Raw genomic sequence first — 17255 nt, forward strand, 5'->3', positions numbered from 1 at the left:
ATGCAATATGTGACCTGAGTATCCAATCATCCCAACCACAGGCCATGTTGGGACAGCTCTGGTACTGTGCACTATGGTGACGAGAGCAGCAAGGAAGTGGGCAAAAGTATACTGAAATTCCATTTATCTGTGGGTATGATGAGTGTCTGCCATATATAAGCAAATTAGTCTGGCTCTTCAGAAGTCATCCTTTGGGTTTACGAGGGAGAAAAGAGGAGGGCTGGGAACTGATGAGATGAACATCTGATCCTTTGGACTGAATCTGTCTGTCCTGTTTTTTTTGCCATTTGCTACACATGCCTCCCAGAGAAGGAGTCACCCACACCTGCTACATGTGTGGCTTTGTGATGCGTGACCAGGTTTATTCAGGGGATTTGGTGCTGTGTATCTGGGCCCATTATCCATCTAGAGGGCAGCCAGAATACATCTGAATAGATATGGCTAAGAATGAGGAGAGTTTTTTCAAAAACAGGCTCCAGAAAATGACTCATCAATACCTCTAGGAATGCTGGCTGTGGTGTGGAAACTGAGATGAAGAATTTTTCTCTGCATTGTCTCCTCCGAGTGGAGTCAGGTGTGTGACTTGGTTTGCCTTTGAGGGCTAGGAGCCTGGTGTGGGGCTGTAACTTGTGTAAGGCTCTGGTGTCCACTTCTCAAACACTCGAATGAGGAGAGGTCATCCTAGGGTGGGATTCGGAGGCAGGCCTGATCCTTTCACTCTGGTCTTCTGCACCAAGGGGGCTGGCAGAGCCTGGGATCAGCAACCTGGCTGGATACGTGTGCAGACTGGGAGCAGCAACCTGGCTGGCTGCGTCAGACACCCAGACCTTTGGTTACTAAAGTGCCATTTCCTACATGAGCGTGTGCTCGCCGATATAAAGCAGCTCGTTGCTGCTCCGTGGTAACGCCGGTTGTGCCCTTAGCCCAGCCGAGAGAACACACCCTCCGGCAGAGCTGGGGCAGCCCTACATCCCTGCAGCCCTGCATCCATGCATCCCGCCGTCCCGGTTCCCGGCAGAGCCGCCGGACAGGGAGAGCCGGGACAGCGCCAAGCCGCGGTCTCCTGCGCCCCCTGGGGCCGGCCGGCCGGCAGTGCAGGCACTGAAGGAGTCGGGTCCGAGACAGGAGATGCTTTTCACGAGCTTGGAAACAAAGAGAAATGAGGGAGTGATGGATGATAAGGCCTCTATGAAAACATCTCACCCCCCCCACTCTTTATCAGCCCTTTGTCTTAGCCCATCTTTTCTTGCCACCCCCTCCCCCCCCACCTTTTTGACCATTTGTAGTGCTAGCGTGACTGCATGCAGAGCTTATGGTTTCTGATGCCAAATCTCATTTCCTCCCTCCCAAGGCTGTTTTCATCCTTGTTTACACAGCCTAGAGAGCTGTTTCAAGTGGAATTTCTGGTGAATTGCTTGCAAATAACTGTCCCTAGCTGTGGGAAACTGATAAAGGTTGCATCATTTGGTCTTGGCCTCTAGAAGAGTTGGGGAGGAGGTACAGGTGCAATGTGCAATCACAGAGTTTAGAAAGCAAGGAGTAAATAGCGTGCTTGTGATTTATGCTCATGTCAAAATCTTCTAAGGCTGCTCCTTGGCCAGTCTAGCAATCTGAGCCTTTGAGGCAGAGGCTTGTGAAGACAAGTTATCTTTTTCTGTTCCTCACAGTGCAGTTTTATTGAATGCTTGGACCCCTTCCATTTGCTTATGGCTGGTTTGTGGCCACAAGTCCTCAGTCATTTGCAGTTCTACAGTTATTTTAAGGGCCATGTCTTTTACCTGCAAACCTTTCTCTGAGGATTCTGCTGTGCTGTCACTCCCACAGAGGCCTCAGGCAGTGCTCCTGCTCCTCTCCCAGCTTTCCCTCCGTGCTGAGCCACTCAGCAGCACAGGTTCACACAGTGACTTCAGCAGACCTAAAACTGTCTTCCCTGCCCAGTGATGAACTGGGGCCTGGCAGCAGCTGGAGATGAGGTGCAGGGAGGCAGATGGGAGTCCTAACAGTTCTGTGAAATATCACCAGTGCTGGCTGGTGTTTTCTGCTCATCTGATGGCAGTCTGAAAGGTCTGGCCAGGCTCGAAGCGGGGTACTGTGGCCAAGAGCTGCCTAGGATGGGCCAGCCAAGGTACAGCATGGGTGTGGCTCGGCTGTTGCACTCCTCATCCGTGCCTTGTGCCCACATTAAGGCAACAAATTCAAACATGCGTGTCCTGGAAATTCTTCCTAGAATTTCTTTCCCTGGTGATACTAACCTGGCTCTTTTTTCACTTCCCTTAGAAGCACTGAAGCTGCTCACAAATACATATCTAGATGGGGTGCCCAACTAGAGGAACTGGGAAACCCCTCTGATGTTGAAAGCTGTGTTTTATTTATACACTTGGGATAAGCCCAGAGGCTGTCTGGGCAGACAGGAAGTTCCAGAAAGGAATTTCCCCCCATCAAACCAGGAACCACAATAATATTTTCTCCCCTCCTCTTCAGAGACTGTGTGTGCTTGTTTCCTAGCACTTTTGCTTTAGAAGTTTCCCATTTTTGCAGGACCCTAGGACCTTTCTCTCTGTTGCTGCCCTTCTAACCATTATAGTTTGAGGTTTCTTGTCTTTGACCTGAAGACCTCAAGTCTGAGGCAGCTGATGAGCTGGTAGGCTCTTTCTGTGGGGGTAGACTGGATGTTTCTTTCATCTTTGGACTGTGCTCCTGGCTACATGGCAGGGCTCAGAAGCACTCTGTGATTCCAGCTGAGGACTGTTATTGAGAAGGCGTTTGAAAAGGAAGAGATGCGAGTGAGTTGCAGGGGCTGTGTTTGAAGGAAAGAAGGTCAGATGAGACAATTCCTCTTCTCCAGGGATTAGAAAGAAGCTATCCAAAGCAGAAATCATTACTTCTCTTTGCCTGTGTTTCTGAGGAGCCAGGCTGCCCTGCTACCCTGGAGTTTCTGGCTGGCCAAGCTAAACTGTGAGTGCTGTCCCAGCAGCCTGTTACCGAGCGGGTGTCATGGGGCCCTTCCAGGCCCTCTTGCAGAGGAACAAGTGTCTGCAGTACCAGCAGGAGAAGCACCGTGTAAATGGCCTGCTCTCTCTGGTTCTCGTTGTATCAGCCACATGCTGACTTTCCAATTGGCCCAAGCAATTTGCAGGGAGAGAATGGGCAGCAAGGGAATTATAACAGAGATGGGGCTGCCCAGCAGTGCTGTTGAGAGGATTGTCTCTTCTTCTAATGTATGTCACGTGGCCTGTTATCGGATGGTCATTGTTTCTCCATTGTATAGCATCTCTTCAATTTCCTTTTCCTTCTTTTCCTCTTTTATGGCAGTCAAAACCTGCATATGCCAAAACATGTATCCTAGGTAGTTCATTGCTCAGATTAGCTTAAAAGATCTGTATCTAAAAGAGAACAGATAGCTGTTACCCTCAGCCACCTCTAACCAGCCCTTCTTGATTCTCCCTGAATGTCCAAAGTGTTTGCATGACAGCAGCTGGCTCAGTTCTGGGACAGTTTGTAGCCTTTAAGGTAATGGTGGGCAGTTCTCACCTTTGGTTGCTTATAGCCTTACTGAAGGGCTCCTTCATGTGTGGGATGTGGGATGTTTCCCAGCTGCCTGTCCCATACTCCTGATATAGTCAGAGCTTGGAGAGCCCTTGTGTATGCTGCAATTTCACCCCTGCAGCAGGGTCATGGGGTGTTTGTGGTTTGTGTGGTGGGGACACAGCTTAGTTTGGCCTGTGTTAGGGCAGACATCGTGCAGAGGCCGAGTCAGAGATGATCCCTTCTGGACGAGCCTGCAGGCTCAGCAGTTCACACTGGGAGGAGGAATGCTACAAGTGATTGGTGGCTGGCTCAGGGACAGAGCTTAGTGCCCTTTATCTGCTTTGTCAGTCAAACTGTTCTGGGAACAATTCTCGTTATTTTTGTGGATTTTCCTTCTCTCCTGCTTTTACCTACATATATTGGACTGTGTTTGAATCAGCTGGCGGATGGCCCTGCTCTGGGACACCATGATGTGCCTGGCTTTGGGTCCACACCTTCCTCCAAGCAAGCTCCAGGCTCAGCTTTCAGCCTGCTCCTGCCCTGCTATTCTCTTTTAGCATTTTCCTTGGGAGATGCGCCTTCCCTGCCTGGCACTGGCAGTACCTCCAGTGTCTGTCTTGGACATCACCCAGTTAGGGTCATAAGCAAGAGGGGATGGATGGGGTTTTTCCAGCTCATCCTTGTCTCCCTTGGTGTAATGAGGGGAGATCCCCAATAGATGGCACTTGAACCTCTTCCCTGGCTGTTTTTTTCCCTCCAACCTCGGGATGTTCAGACCAGTGTATGCACGGATGCAGTGTAAGCCTGCTATGGCACAGTGTGTGGAAAAAGGAAACCAAAGAGCAGTTCAGTGTGTAAGAAGGGGCGAGCAGATCCCCAGGCGACTTCAAAGGGTGAAAAAAACATCTCTTTCCTTTTGAGAAGGCTTGGCCAGGCCTGCCTAATGAGGCTTTCTGCACCCACACACATTCCTGTTCTTGCACCTGGCAGTGTCAGTGGTACACCTTGGGCAGGATAAACTGCAAAAGGCATTAGCTTGTCCTCCGAGAACAGTAGGAAACACAGCCCAGAGGGAATCTGTGCATTAAACTAATCCTCACTGCATTGTCTTCACCCCTAGTGCCTTTCTTCCCATTGCACTGCTTGGTCAGGATTCCCACAGAGGAATGTCTCTAAGGGAACGTTAAGATGTGGCACAGCAGACATCCAGGGATGTCTTCCCCATGGCAGCAGCAGGCAGGAACACGTGGAAGTGACCAGCATCCTGCCTCCGCTCACAGTCCCCTGCCCTCTCCCTGTCACCTCAATGCCATGTGTTCTTGCAGGGGAAACTTGCTGCTTGCCTCCTTTCTGCTCCTGGTCTGGTCACGAGGAATTTAAAGAGATCGTCAAGAAATGCTGGAGCAGGCATGTGGGCTTATCCTAAATGTTGTGTGATGCATTTTTCATGCTTTTATCATGTGACCAGAGGAAACTTGGACTAGATTTGAGATTTGGCTTGAACCCAGTAGGCAGATCAAAACTCCAGGGGTAGAAACCCACAGGAACCAAAACCAGAGCAGAGTGATCACATGAGATGCTTGGGAACAGAAACCACTGAATTTTGCATAGCTCCAGCAGTGTGATCTAGTAACAGGCTAGATTACAGTCTGGGAGCATACAGCTAGGGGCCAGGAGGTACCACTTCTATTCTTGGATCTTCCACAGCTTTCCTCAGTGACCTTCAGAAAGTCAAGTAACCTTCCTCTGACTTGGGTTTTTCCTTGGGAATAATACTATTACTTACCCCTGGAAAATATTTTGCTATCTTTGGATAGAAGTTACTTGGTAGTGTTGTGCAACATGTAGGTGGAGGAGCAACACCTCCAGGCTGCTCAGGAAGCCTTCTTTCCACTATGTGATGCAGCAGCGTAACTTGTCATCTACTGGGAACCCATTTAGCATGTTGAGCCTCATCCTCGGGGCACAGATCACCTAACACAAGGGTTGCAGCAGTAGGTTGCAGCTCTGCTTTCTGTGAGGGTTTCTTGTCCCCTGGGGGGTCTGCTAAATTGCTTGTTGCTGGTTACAGCAGTGTGTCACCATGTCTCATTCAGAGGAGATGCTGGATGCTGTGATCAATGCAGAGATTGTGATCTGTCAATCAGTTGCTCCTGGCATTGCAGTTGTGGTCCAAGAGAGAGGTCCTGGTACTTCACCAGTGCGAGGTGCAAGGTTAGCTGGGGAGGAACCGGAGAGTGTGATTTTCTCCTGAGTCTGCTGGAACACAGAGATGCTCATGGATACACAGTCTGAGAAAAAAAGAATACTGGGAGAAGGTATCTATAACTAGATTTCCAATAGAACTGGGTGTACCCAAAGTTGGTGTTTCTGGCTATTCTGGTCATATGAAATATAAAGCAAGAAAGAAACAGATGCTCTGCAGGTATTTGCTGAAACACATGTAGGTAAAGGTTGCAGAAGCAGGATTTGTAGTATTAGTTTCTCTCAAATTACAAGTGCCCCTAAAAAGCCTTATCAGCACTTGTTTTTGCTGCTTGCCCTGAAAAGGCCTGGCCCTGCAGCAGGTTAGGAGGCCTAGCAGGAACCCTCCACCAGGCTGTCGTCCCCACTGCTGTCCTGTGCCTTAGTGGGGTGGGGTGAGCTCAGGTAGAGGCTGTGATGTGTTACAACTGGGATGGCAGATTCTGCTCTTCTCTGTTCCAGGGAGCTTTTTCAGCTTCATCTGATCTGAAACAAACAACTGGGCCCTGGCATGTGCCTGTCCCAGTGCTTGAACTCTGAATGGGAAAGCAATCATACATGTTAGTTTAAGCTGACTGTGGTTTATGGGTCATATCTTACAGACCATTACGAGGACAGCCAGTGTCTCCAGAGCTGAAATAAGGAACGAATAATGGCTTGGGGAATTTTGCTTTATATGAAAAAAAAAAAAAAGGAAAAAATTTTAAGAGAGTCTCAACTGTTGGACTGTGGGATATACCTTGGTTATTGGTTAGGGACCAGGAGTAATTATTATCTAACATTAAATATATTATTGCATATCTCTGTGGAGGATTTCTGGTTTCAATTGGCATTTTACTCCCTCCTGTTGGATGCAGCATGCCAGAGTAGCAATCTGCTCATGTGCACTATTCCCTGGTTTTTTTAATACATGCAATAAGAAAAGCAGCAGTATCTATAGCAATGTGTGGTGGCTTAGAGTCATAAGGTTGGATTGTGATTTCAATTTGGTGTGAAATGGGGGAAAAATAGATGAAGAGCAGTCCACGGTGTGAATGCAGAACTCACAGAGCAAGTATGGTTTAACAGCTGAGACAGTTTTCTATTGCAGACTTCTTCTAAGAAGGCACTATCTGGAAAGCAGAAATTTTGTTTTCTGGCTCAGACTCTGTGCTTTTTGTACTCCTTCAAGAAAAAATACTTTGCTAACTGGAGCTGAACCGAGACCCTTTCCCCTGCAGCGAAGATGTTGTCTCTCAGTCAGCACTTTAGGAGTGCTCTTTCCTTATCTTGTTACAGGCCTGCTGGCTGAGAACTGGGAACCCATACGTTAACCAGCCTGTGCTCCTCTGGAATTTGTACACAAGCAGAGACCTCTGTAACGCTTCCTAGCTTGTCCCAGAAGGAAGGATGGGACAAAAGGCTCTCCTGGCCCCAAGGGACTGGTAATGGGCAAAAGGGACCTTTCACCTAGACACGGGGAGTTTATCGCTGGCATGGAGTTGGCAGTGGGTGAAAGCCCTTTGTTGTTACTGCCGGCAAACGTGTCGGCGGCTTCCCATGGGTTCTAAGTGGCTGGGAGCCTATCAGTCAGCCCCTGGTAACTTTCCTGACTGTTTTGCCAGGGAGGTGCTGGAGGACTGGCCATGGGAATGGGGCACCTTGCTTGTGCCCGAGGATAGCTGGTGCAGCAGGAGCTGGTGCTGGCCTGGCCTGCGTTTCTGTGGGGAAAGGCTGTGGCGAGCTTCCCTGCTGCCGCAGGCCCCATGCAAGCTCCCGGGGTGGCTCAAGGGACTCGAGACAGAACACACGAGCCCTCCCTGTGGATCTGTGCTCTGAATCGGAGGTCAGGACAGACAGGTCAGCGCATCCCTTTCCCCTCCTGGGCTGAGCGGGTTGCAAGCCAGGATGCGGCAGCGCACAGGCAGCGACCAGTCCACTACATCCCGACCGCAGCCCGCCCGGATCGGAAACTCAGGGTACGCTGACCGGCCGGGAAGAGCCGGTGACCCTTTAAGCGGAGTCCCCGCCCCGTGCCGCCCTGTCCCGCCCCGTCGGGCCAATGTGCGCCGCGGCTGCCGCGCCGCTTGTTACAAGTTTCCCGTGGCGGCGGTGCCGGAGGGACCCCGGGGCGGCGGCGCCCGGCGGTAGCGGCGGGGCGCGATGCTCGGTGCCCGCCTGGGGCCGAGCGGGCGGGAGCGCTGCCATGAGCGGAGCCCGGTGTCCCGCCCAGGGAGCTCTGCCGTCCCGCAGTGAGCACTCTGCGCCCAGTGTCTCTTGTCCCCTGCAGCACGCTGCCAGCTGGTACCTCCCTCCTTTCTGAAGCGTAACTGGGGAGGGGGTGGAAGGCAAAGGAAGTTTGGTGCTCGTTTTTTTTTTTTTTCTGTAGGCTTTGGAGAGGGATTCCCTGTGCCTCCCAGCGCGGAGGGCTGTAGGACAGAGTGCGGCGGCGGAGGGGAAAGGGGCACAGCTGGGAGCGGCTGTGCGGAGCCGTGCCCCCACCGCCGCGTACCTGGGGTGCTGGATGCGAGCTCCGCGCAGCTCCGCCGAGCGTAGCGGCGCGGCAGATGCAGATGCGTGTGTGTGTGTATGCTTAACCCTTTCTTGGCTCCTCGGATTTGTACCATGCTGAAGATCCTCACCAAAAAGCTCAGGAACCAGAGTTTGAACGAAATTCAACCTTTCCAGCTAAAGGTAAGAAAACCCGTTTTTGTCTCGGTTGTTTTTTGTCCCCTTCAGGTAACTACTAAGGGGGCCTCGAGGAGCTGGAAGCTTGCAGTGTTTATTATGCTGGGTCGGTTTCCTCTCAGCCAGTGTGCTCAGGAGGAACTGGCCTAGGCTGTATTCCTGTTACTTAAAGTCCCATTCCTTGGCATCCAGAATTACCCTGCACAATTCAGATAATACAGAAAGGTGTATGAAGACAGATGTATCTGTCTGGTTTTTAGAATGTTTTCCTTTAGATGGGATTCACATTTAACCGTGTAGGCATTTGCCTAGATACCTTTGTACGTGTGCAATCTGTGGCCTCCCAGCCCTTGCCAGGCTAGAACCCCATAGTGCTAGGTACTGTACAAACATGATTTACCTAAAATGCCTTTCAGCTCGTTATTTGCATTTCTCTCTCTTCGGGTCCTGAAGGCCAGAATCTGAGCTGAAGTTTGCAGACTGGATCATTGCATTGACCCATGGCTTTCCAGATTCTTCTTACATCCGTTTTTAATGTTTAAAATAAAACTGAGGATCACAGATTCAGGATAAGAACTGTCTAAGCCTTTCCTGCAAAATACAAAGAGGAATTTTTGAGCCATATACCACGGGATAAAAATGGATCTGTGACGAATGAGAAAAAAATACCAGATCCTGGTTTGGCAAAATTGTTGTGAATCAAGGAATATCCCGTGAAATCAGCAGAGTTACTCTGGATTGGCACCAGTACTGCGGGAAATGTAGCACCTGGCCCCAAATAAAAGAAGGGATCTGGGAAAAGTAGCAGCCCTCGTTGCTTGAGTTGGGGGCTGGGGATCCGTATACCAGACTCCAGTGGAGTCTTTTGTATGTGTTACACAGAGGCTCATTGCCGTGTGGCTGCACTTCTGCGCAGTCACTCTGGACAGGCTGATGGCAACTTTGATGAAACATCAGCACTGTTTCTAACAAAGTTTGCTGTACTTCTTCCCCTGGGGATTGCACGTTCTGTGGCTCTCAGGGGAGGCAGGGTTAGATTGTATTTTTGGAAGTAAAATAAGGACAATGCTTTAGGTTGTAGTGGATTGATTCAGTGCAGAGTATCTGCAGAAGCAGTGAGGGATTTTTTTTTAACACTGTGTTTCTTGGCCTTATGGCTGCAATCTCCTTTAGCTTTATTGTTTGTCTCTTGGGGCCTCAGGTTGTGAAACCATGAGAATCTTTGGAAGGCGCTCTCAGAGGTAGATAGAGCCTTCAGGATGCTTGGAGGCATGCAGGAAAATGTGCATGAGTGGGCATCTGCAGCCATTTTGTTCATATTAGTGCCAAGGTTTTGTGCTGCAGACAGGTGGTCTGCATTTTTGCAGGCTCAATGGAGAAAGTTAAGCTTGCACTGTGCTTTGCTTGCAAGGCTAATGCATAGCCCATCAGAGCTGTCTTTGCAGCCTGCAGTGGGGAGTGGTACAATGACTGGTACACATGTGTATGGGCAGAAAGCCAGACTTGCAAACTCTGGGTTTAAATCTGTTTTGTAGGCCTTTGGGGACCATGTACAGCTGCCTGGTCTTGGTTGAGCCTTGCAGCAGCATACTAATTGCTTAATGGAGTGTGCAGTGCTCTGTCTTAGGTGTCGGACCAGAGCTCCTTGCAGGTATAGACCTGGGGTAGGTGTCACAGGGGGTGAGCAGTATGGAAGCTTCTGGTGGCTGTGCTGTGCATGGACCCTGTGTGAAGGCCAAGTGTCCTGTACCATTTTGCACTACTTCCCTCATGATGTGGGGCTGCCAGGCACTGACCAGACTTCTGCTTTTTTGGCCTTGGTCTGTGTCTATGCAGGTCTGTACGTATTCTGGCTTGTATGGTATATGCATTATTTAAAAGGTCCAGTGTGCTGTCGTTGAAACCTAGTGAAAAGTTAGGTGAGAGCATAGAATCAGGTCTGTAGTCCTGTAAATGGAGAACGAGCATCAAGTTTGGATAGAGTAAGAATTGATCTGCATTCACCACCCAAACCAAGAGCTTTTTGAGCTTTAATAACAGTGTGCTTAGCTGCTCTTCTCCTTCATTGCCCACTCGCTTTTGCACTTTATGACCTCTATGGGAGGTTCCCAAATTCAAGGAAAAGCAAGCTGCTGTTGTGCTTCTAGCTTACAACTGTATTGAAATCAGCCAAAGTCCCAGGAGACCGTCCTTGGGTAAACTGTCAACTCATTTTTACAAGTGTGGAAGATTTGACCAACCTTGGATTGGCAACCAGGCTTTGGCAATCTTTTCAGGATGAAATTTCTGCCCACTGTAAGGTTTTATTTTTGTATAATGTGTCCTGAATTGGTTTAGTGTGGCTGTGATAGGTCCGCCTAGTCTTTTCCCACTTGGAGAAGCTGAGAGGGTGCCATGGCCTTCTGTAAGTGAAACCACAAAATATGCAAGTTTTGGGTGTTGATGTAGGATGTAGTGGACTTCTCTTTTTCCTTACTGAAGCTTTAGGCAGTTGACAACTAGCGCTGCTCAGAGGAGTTTGACTCAGGAGATGTGCTGGTGTCTCTCAGAAAGTGTCCCTTTATTTCCCTTTCTCCAGAAGTCACCATGGTGGAAAGGGAGGAACTGTCTGACACTTCACCTGATGTTGGGTTAGCATGCTCAGCCAGCAGTTTCTGATAAGGGTGGCTGGGCTCTTAAGTGTGATAGTTGGGGTTCAAATTTGAGCCCCTCACCTTGGAAGATAGCTGACCTTGCAGTCTTCACAGAATCCCAGAATAGGTAAGGTTGAAAGGGACCACAGTAGATCATCTGTTCCAAGCTCCCTGCTCAAGCAGGGCCATGCTAAAGCACATGGCACAGGATTGTGTCCAGATGGTTCTTGAATATCTCCAGTGAGGGAGACTCCACAACCTCTCTGGTCTTGGTCACCCACACAGTAAAGAAGTTCTTCCTCATGTTCAGGTGGAACTTCTTGTGCATCTGTTCCTGCCTGTTGCCCCTTGTCCTATTGCTCAGCACCACTGGGAAGAGCCTGGAGACATCCTGTTGACACCTCCTCTTTAGGTATTTATATTCATTGATGAGATTCCCTCACAGTTGCCTCTTTTTGAGACTGACCAAGCCCAGCTCCCTCAGCCTTTCCTGGTAAGAGAGATATTCCGGTCCCTTAACCATCTTTGTTACTCTCCACTGGACGTGCTCCAGCAGCTCCATGTCTCTCTTGTGCCCAGAACTGGACACAGCTCTCTGGATGTGCCTCACCAGGGCTGAACAGAGGGACAGGATCACCTCCCTGAACCTGCTGGCAGTGCTCATCCCAGTGCACCTCAGGACACCGCCGGCCTCCCAGGCCACAGGACACGCTGCTGGCTCACGGACGCCTTGTCGCCCACCAGGACCCCAAGGTTGTTGTCCGCAGAGCTGCTTTCCAGCAGCTGAGCCCCCAGCCTGTGCTGGTCCATGGGGTTATTCTTCCCCAGCTGCAGGACCCTGCACTTCCCTTTGTTGAATTTCAGGAGGTTTGTCTCTGCCCATCTCTCCAGCCTGTCGAGGCCCTTCTGAAGGGTCACACAGCCCTCTGGGGTATCAGCCACTCCTCCCAGATTTGTATTATCTGTGAACTAGCTGAGGAGGCATCTGCCCCTTCATCCAAGTCATTGATGAATGAGTTAAACAATATTGGCCCCAGTATTGAACCTTGGGGGACACCACTAGTGACAGGCCTTTGACCAGATGGTGTGCCCCTGATTATGACCATCAAACAGTTGTCAATCTACCTCACTGTCCACTCATCCAGTCCACACTTCCTGAGTTTGCCTATGAGGATGTTGTGAGAGACAGTGTTGAAAGTCTTGCTGGAGTCAGTGTAGACAGTATCCACTGCTCTCCTCTCATCCAGCCAGGTAGTTCTTTCACTGTAGAAAGCAGTCAGGTTTGTCAGGCATGACATTAGTAAATTCATGCTGACTACTCCTTGTCATCCATGTGGATACACAGGGCCTTCAGAATGAGGCACTCCATCACATTTCTAGGGATTGAGGTGATGCAGACTGGCTGGTAGTTCCCTGACTCCTAATTCTTGCCTTTTCTGAAGACTGGGGTAACATTTGTTTTCTTCCAGTTCTCAAGCACCTCTCCTGATTGCCATGACCTTTCAAAGATGATCATGAATGGCCTAGCTATGGTATTTTCCAGCTTTCTCAACATTTGTGGAAGCATCCCATTAGGGCCTGTGGACTTGTGGGTGTCAAGTTTTCCTACATGTCTTCCCACTGGACACTTGTGCCCCTGCAGCAGGGGCAGCATGTCCGCTCCTGAGCTCTTGTAGTTTGTAGCACAGCCTGTTAGCTTAAGAGCTTCAGCTCTTCAACCCTCAGCTTCTGTGGCTAAATCCAAGAAAGAAGAGGGAATTGCCTGGTGACTCAGTCTTTGGTCTACCTCTTGCTTCAGTGGTCTGGTGTTACTTGCTAGAGATTAGGCCAGATTCAGGAACCTTTTTGGCTGTTTTTAAACCAGAAGCAGATCTGACTTAACAGGTTAGGGGTCATCTTTGATAACAGCTGGCTACTGGATCTGTTCCAGAGCAGTTGGGACAGGAGAAAAAGAGTGAGAAGGGGGAGTGTCCCATATTGTAGTGAAATGCTTCAAACCAGGAAAGTGAGAGGGGCCTGTAACTGAGGGCCTGATTTTTTTTTTTTTTTTTTTTTGTGTGTGTGTGTTAGTTGTCCAATATTACAGTCTAGTACAGTTTTTTGTTATTTCCTTTCATACTTTTGGACTGGTAGCCCTGAGAAACACTTTCTGAACTATAAGTCAGGCTGATCTAGGAGCTTTTAAAATGCATATCTTGGGCTTGCATGTGGGCTTGTGATGGAGTACTGATATTGAGCCCTTAGAAGTATTCTCTGACCAACTCTGTGAGCTTTCTGCAAATCAAATGTCTTGTTCATCCCCACAATTTGGGGTAGGGATTTCTCACACAAACGTGTTTCTTCCAAGTTTCTCTTTAACTCTTGTGGCTTTGCTATTTATGTAGTGGCTAAAGTGTGGGTGTCTCTTTTCTGAGCTTTGCTTGCAAGCAAGGTCCTTGGGGTATGGAGCATCTGGCTGGAACAAGTCTGTGCATTGCCAGTCAAACTAAGCCCTTAATTAGTGGCCCTAGGTGTTATCACAGTGAAACAGTTGGATTGTGGTGTGTTAAAAAATTAACTGGCTGGAACATGCAGCCGAAAAAAACTGAGCACTTTAAAGGTGGCAATTTCATTCCAACTTTGCTGTTGACACAAATAACTTTGGAGGTGATACAACTGATGTTCTAATCCACAACAGTTGTTAAATTACTTATGTACTTGGCATATTCATTTTGGTCCTGGGCAGAAGTAATTCAGACATGTTTGTCACTTCCTTGATCAATGGTATGAAGTCATATGTGAGTGTTGTGGTGACAGAGAACTGCATTTCTCTTCCACATAATTTTAGCCTTATACTTGCTTAAAGGGAATTGTGTGCTAGGCATTAACAAAGCCACTGTGTCAGCTCTCCTCATGTACCCTTGCAGCTTGTATGTGTGCATACACGGCACTGGGGACCAGAAAGTCATCTCAGTTGTTTTCTACTGGCGTGTGTATCTGGAATCTGCTATGAGAGTCTGGGCTGGCTGGTCAGCCCTGACGGGCAACTGGAAATCATCTTCATCCTCCCTGTATGAAGGGGATTCAGCTGGCCATGCAAAGTGAACCTCAAGCTTGCAGGCAGTGACTCCTGAGTCACTGTCCCTGTGGTAGCTTGTTACTCTGCAGAGCCGGGAGTGTTATTTTTTTCTCCTTAGACCAAAAGAGAGTGGAGTAGTGTTGTTACTGATGCACAGTGGGTGTGCTTTCAAAGATCTGCATAAGTGCTCGTGCTTACTGTGAATGACCACAGACTGATTTCTGTCTTTCTTTGGGCCAATTGCTTGTCATGTGTCACAGGTCTTCAGCTTGGCACAGGGAAAATTTAGCTTTGTCTGCTGTGGTGTATGCAGGTTTTCTCTCCTTTCTGGAGTTTTCAGCAGATCCCACCAAACTGGTTCATTCCTCTAGAGCTGGAGGACTCTGTTTTACACTGAAAGTTTGCTTTTCTTCCTGTTACATCAACTGGTTATGTTAGATGCTTCTGGTTTGTTGTAATCTCAGGAAAGACACAAACGCACAAATCTAAGTGTGTAAGTACAATTTTGACTTTTGGAGTATCTATGAATATGCCTGAAGTTAGGTTTGTGATAATTTGGACTAAAAATATATATGTTAGTGGGTTTGAAATGCTGTGGTAGATACTTAGCTAAGGCTAAGAATAGAACAGGCAATCCCAGACACTTTAAGCTTTGGGTTTTTGAAACTTCTGCCTGAGGCATTGTAAAATAATGGCTTTGCAATTCTTTCTACTTGGCTTCGAAGGTCTGAATCTTTAGGGGTTGTCATCTTTTCTGTGCAGACATTCAGCACTGATAATCTCCTGTACAGACTTAATTCCAAAGAGTGGTACTTCAGACAAGTTGCAGATACTGCAAATACAGCATGATGGGCCATTCACTGACATTGGGGTAGTTCATTGAGACATTCAGTTTGCCTTTATGACTGATAGGAAACTATGGACTAGCTTGAAAAAAAGTCCACCTCCCAGAGGCACAAAGAAATCTCATTACTTTTCCTTGTATTTCCCAATTTTTGAATTTTATTTGAATGAGAAACTAAATTCTGAAAAGTCAGTGCTATGTATTTAACTTCGGGATTTCAGTAAAAACTGATTATTTTTCTTTGCTGGATAGTGCAGTTCTTCATTTCCTGCTGTCATGCATTGTCCTCCAAGTTCCAAATTTGCTGCACTGTTTGGGATGCTAAACGTTTTCCTGAGCATGAAAAGAGCTCATATTTGAGGTGAAAATAGTAAGCAGAACCAGGTCATTATTTATTTTAATTATGTGGCTGTCACAAAAAAGTGGGTTCACCTTTTTTTACCGCAAAAAGCAAGGCTTGCATCCGCTTAGGAGAATTCTGTGGAGTGGTGGGTGGGCAGGGCACCACTGCTGTAATGTGTCAGCCTGGCCAGCTTCTCTGTCTGTTCCTGGAGCACGCCTGAGGTCACAGAAGTGTTGTTTGGATTCCTCAGAATGGGGACCAAGGGCTGTGTTCCCTTTTCAGTGGGAAGTAACACTCCCACACACATTGTAGGCAGCACCAACCCCTCCTACCCCTGTGCCTTTATTTGTAGCTCCTGTTCTCCGGTTGAGTGGGATTCAGGTTGCTGGGTGACCCAGCTCTTCCTAGCAACCAGCATCACAGGTATGTGTGTGCTCGGGCCGTGTTCTGCGGCAGGAGCTGTTGTGCGTGGCCGTGGGCAGAGCCTGTTTGTCCTCCTGCCACTGGTGACCAGCAGTCAGCCAGCTAAGCTGTTTGTGAATAGGCACCAGCACCACCCACAAGTACTCAGCGTGAACACCCAGGCAAGGATTTCGAGAAAAGCCAATTAGTTGTGACCTTTATCTGCACTGAAAGCATTCCCTGTGCAGTGAACTCTGCTGTGACCCGGGCCTAAAAGTCGATGTAAAGGACATACGGCCCAGCGTGACCTATGCAGAGCTGTCTCCGTGCCAGGCTGGGCACAGGGCTGCCCAAGCTGTGGGGATGCAACAAACAGGTGAAGCACAGTTCAGAGAAAGTTTCTTCTGGATCAGCATGGTCGCTCCTTGGGGGTGGACAGCTCAGGGTGTCTCTAGGCATTTCTTCCCTCTCTTGCTATGTCCTTGGTTTTTGTGCCCATTATAACCTCCTCTCTGCCATGGGCTGGTCTGTTTGGACACAGACCTGGCATCCATATGTACATCAGTCTGTATGTCACACTGAATTGTTCAGTCCTTGTAGGATAGGTGTTTTGAGGCTGGGGCATCTTGGGAGCTGGCTGAGGCAGAGGGAGCAGATCTTACATGGTGGGTGGTTTTTTTTCAAATTTTTTTAATCTCCTCTGTAATCAGTGCAGCACACCACGTGCTCAGCCAGGTGAACTTTTGCTGTTATCCCGTTGAGAAGCTCTAGCACAATGGGAATGCCATAACAGAGTACCCATGTGAAGAGCTCACATGATTAGTTCTCTAGTCCATCATTGATGGCTTCATGGAGAGTGAAATACCGTGGATGCTTCTGGAAACTTCCTGTTGGATGTGTATGTGAGAAAGTATCTTGCTTAGTAAGTTTACACTGAAGCTGCCACATGGCTGCATGTGCAGTAATCCAAATCCTGGTTCTTTCTAGTTGTTCTGTGTTAGCACAGCGGAGTGTTATCTAAGGGTGGCAGGGGCTAAAAGCCCAAAGAAGATTCTGTGTGTGCTTTACAAAGCAGCTGGTGTGGACTAAGCCCCTTGTTTCTTTGTTTCCAGCCCTCTCCTCCCCTGGCACACTTTTCCAAGCAGTTCATCATCCAGGCTCAGCCTGCTGCAGAGCCACTTCAGCTTGCCAAGGCCTGAGCCGTGGTGCTGAGAGCAGATCGATGCCTGTGCTCCACTGGCATGCACCCTTCAGATGAGTGTTGTGAGTGAGGAGATGTGGTGAAACTCGGGGAGGTATCCCTAAGGCATGGTAGACTGTGAGGCTATGGGTTACCTTCCTCAAACAGCACAACTGGGTTGGTCAGTCTTTGTACCCAGCAAACACACCTGAGAAAAGCCCTCTACAGCTTTGCCTGGATTCACCTCCCCATCCTAGTTCCAGCATCAGCCCATATGAGAAGACCTATTGAAACACTTCCTGAGGAGGAAAAACCAAAGTCTAGAGTTAGGTCTCCAGAGGAGGCTTTTATTAGTC

At 48.7% G+C, this 17255-nt stretch overlaps 1 protein-coding gene across 4 annotated transcripts in view; it reads left to right on the forward strand.

The window, feature by feature from the left end:
• Positions 1-7862: 7862 nt before the first annotated feature.
• The window catches only part of LOC309570272 (uncharacterized protein), a 104383-nt gene continuing 94990 nt past the window's right edge, over positions 7863-17255 (forward strand). For 3 of the 4 annotated variants that reach the window (XM_082276985.1, XM_082276984.1, XM_082276986.1), the window contains exon 1: positions 7863-8445. In XM_082276985.1, coding sequence (XP_082133111.1) covers positions 8341-8445 — 105 coding nt within the window. In that variant the 5' untranslated portion in view covers positions 7863-8340. The remainder of the gene's footprint in view (positions 8446-17255) is intronic. The other variant, XM_082276983.1, reaches the window with a different exon arrangement.

The sequence above is a fragment of the Coloeus monedula genome (assembly GCF_965178545.1).
Source record: "Coloeus monedula genome assembly, chromosome: 2".
Taxonomy (NCBI): domain Eukaryota; kingdom Metazoa; phylum Chordata; class Aves; order Passeriformes; family Corvidae; genus Coloeus; species Coloeus monedula.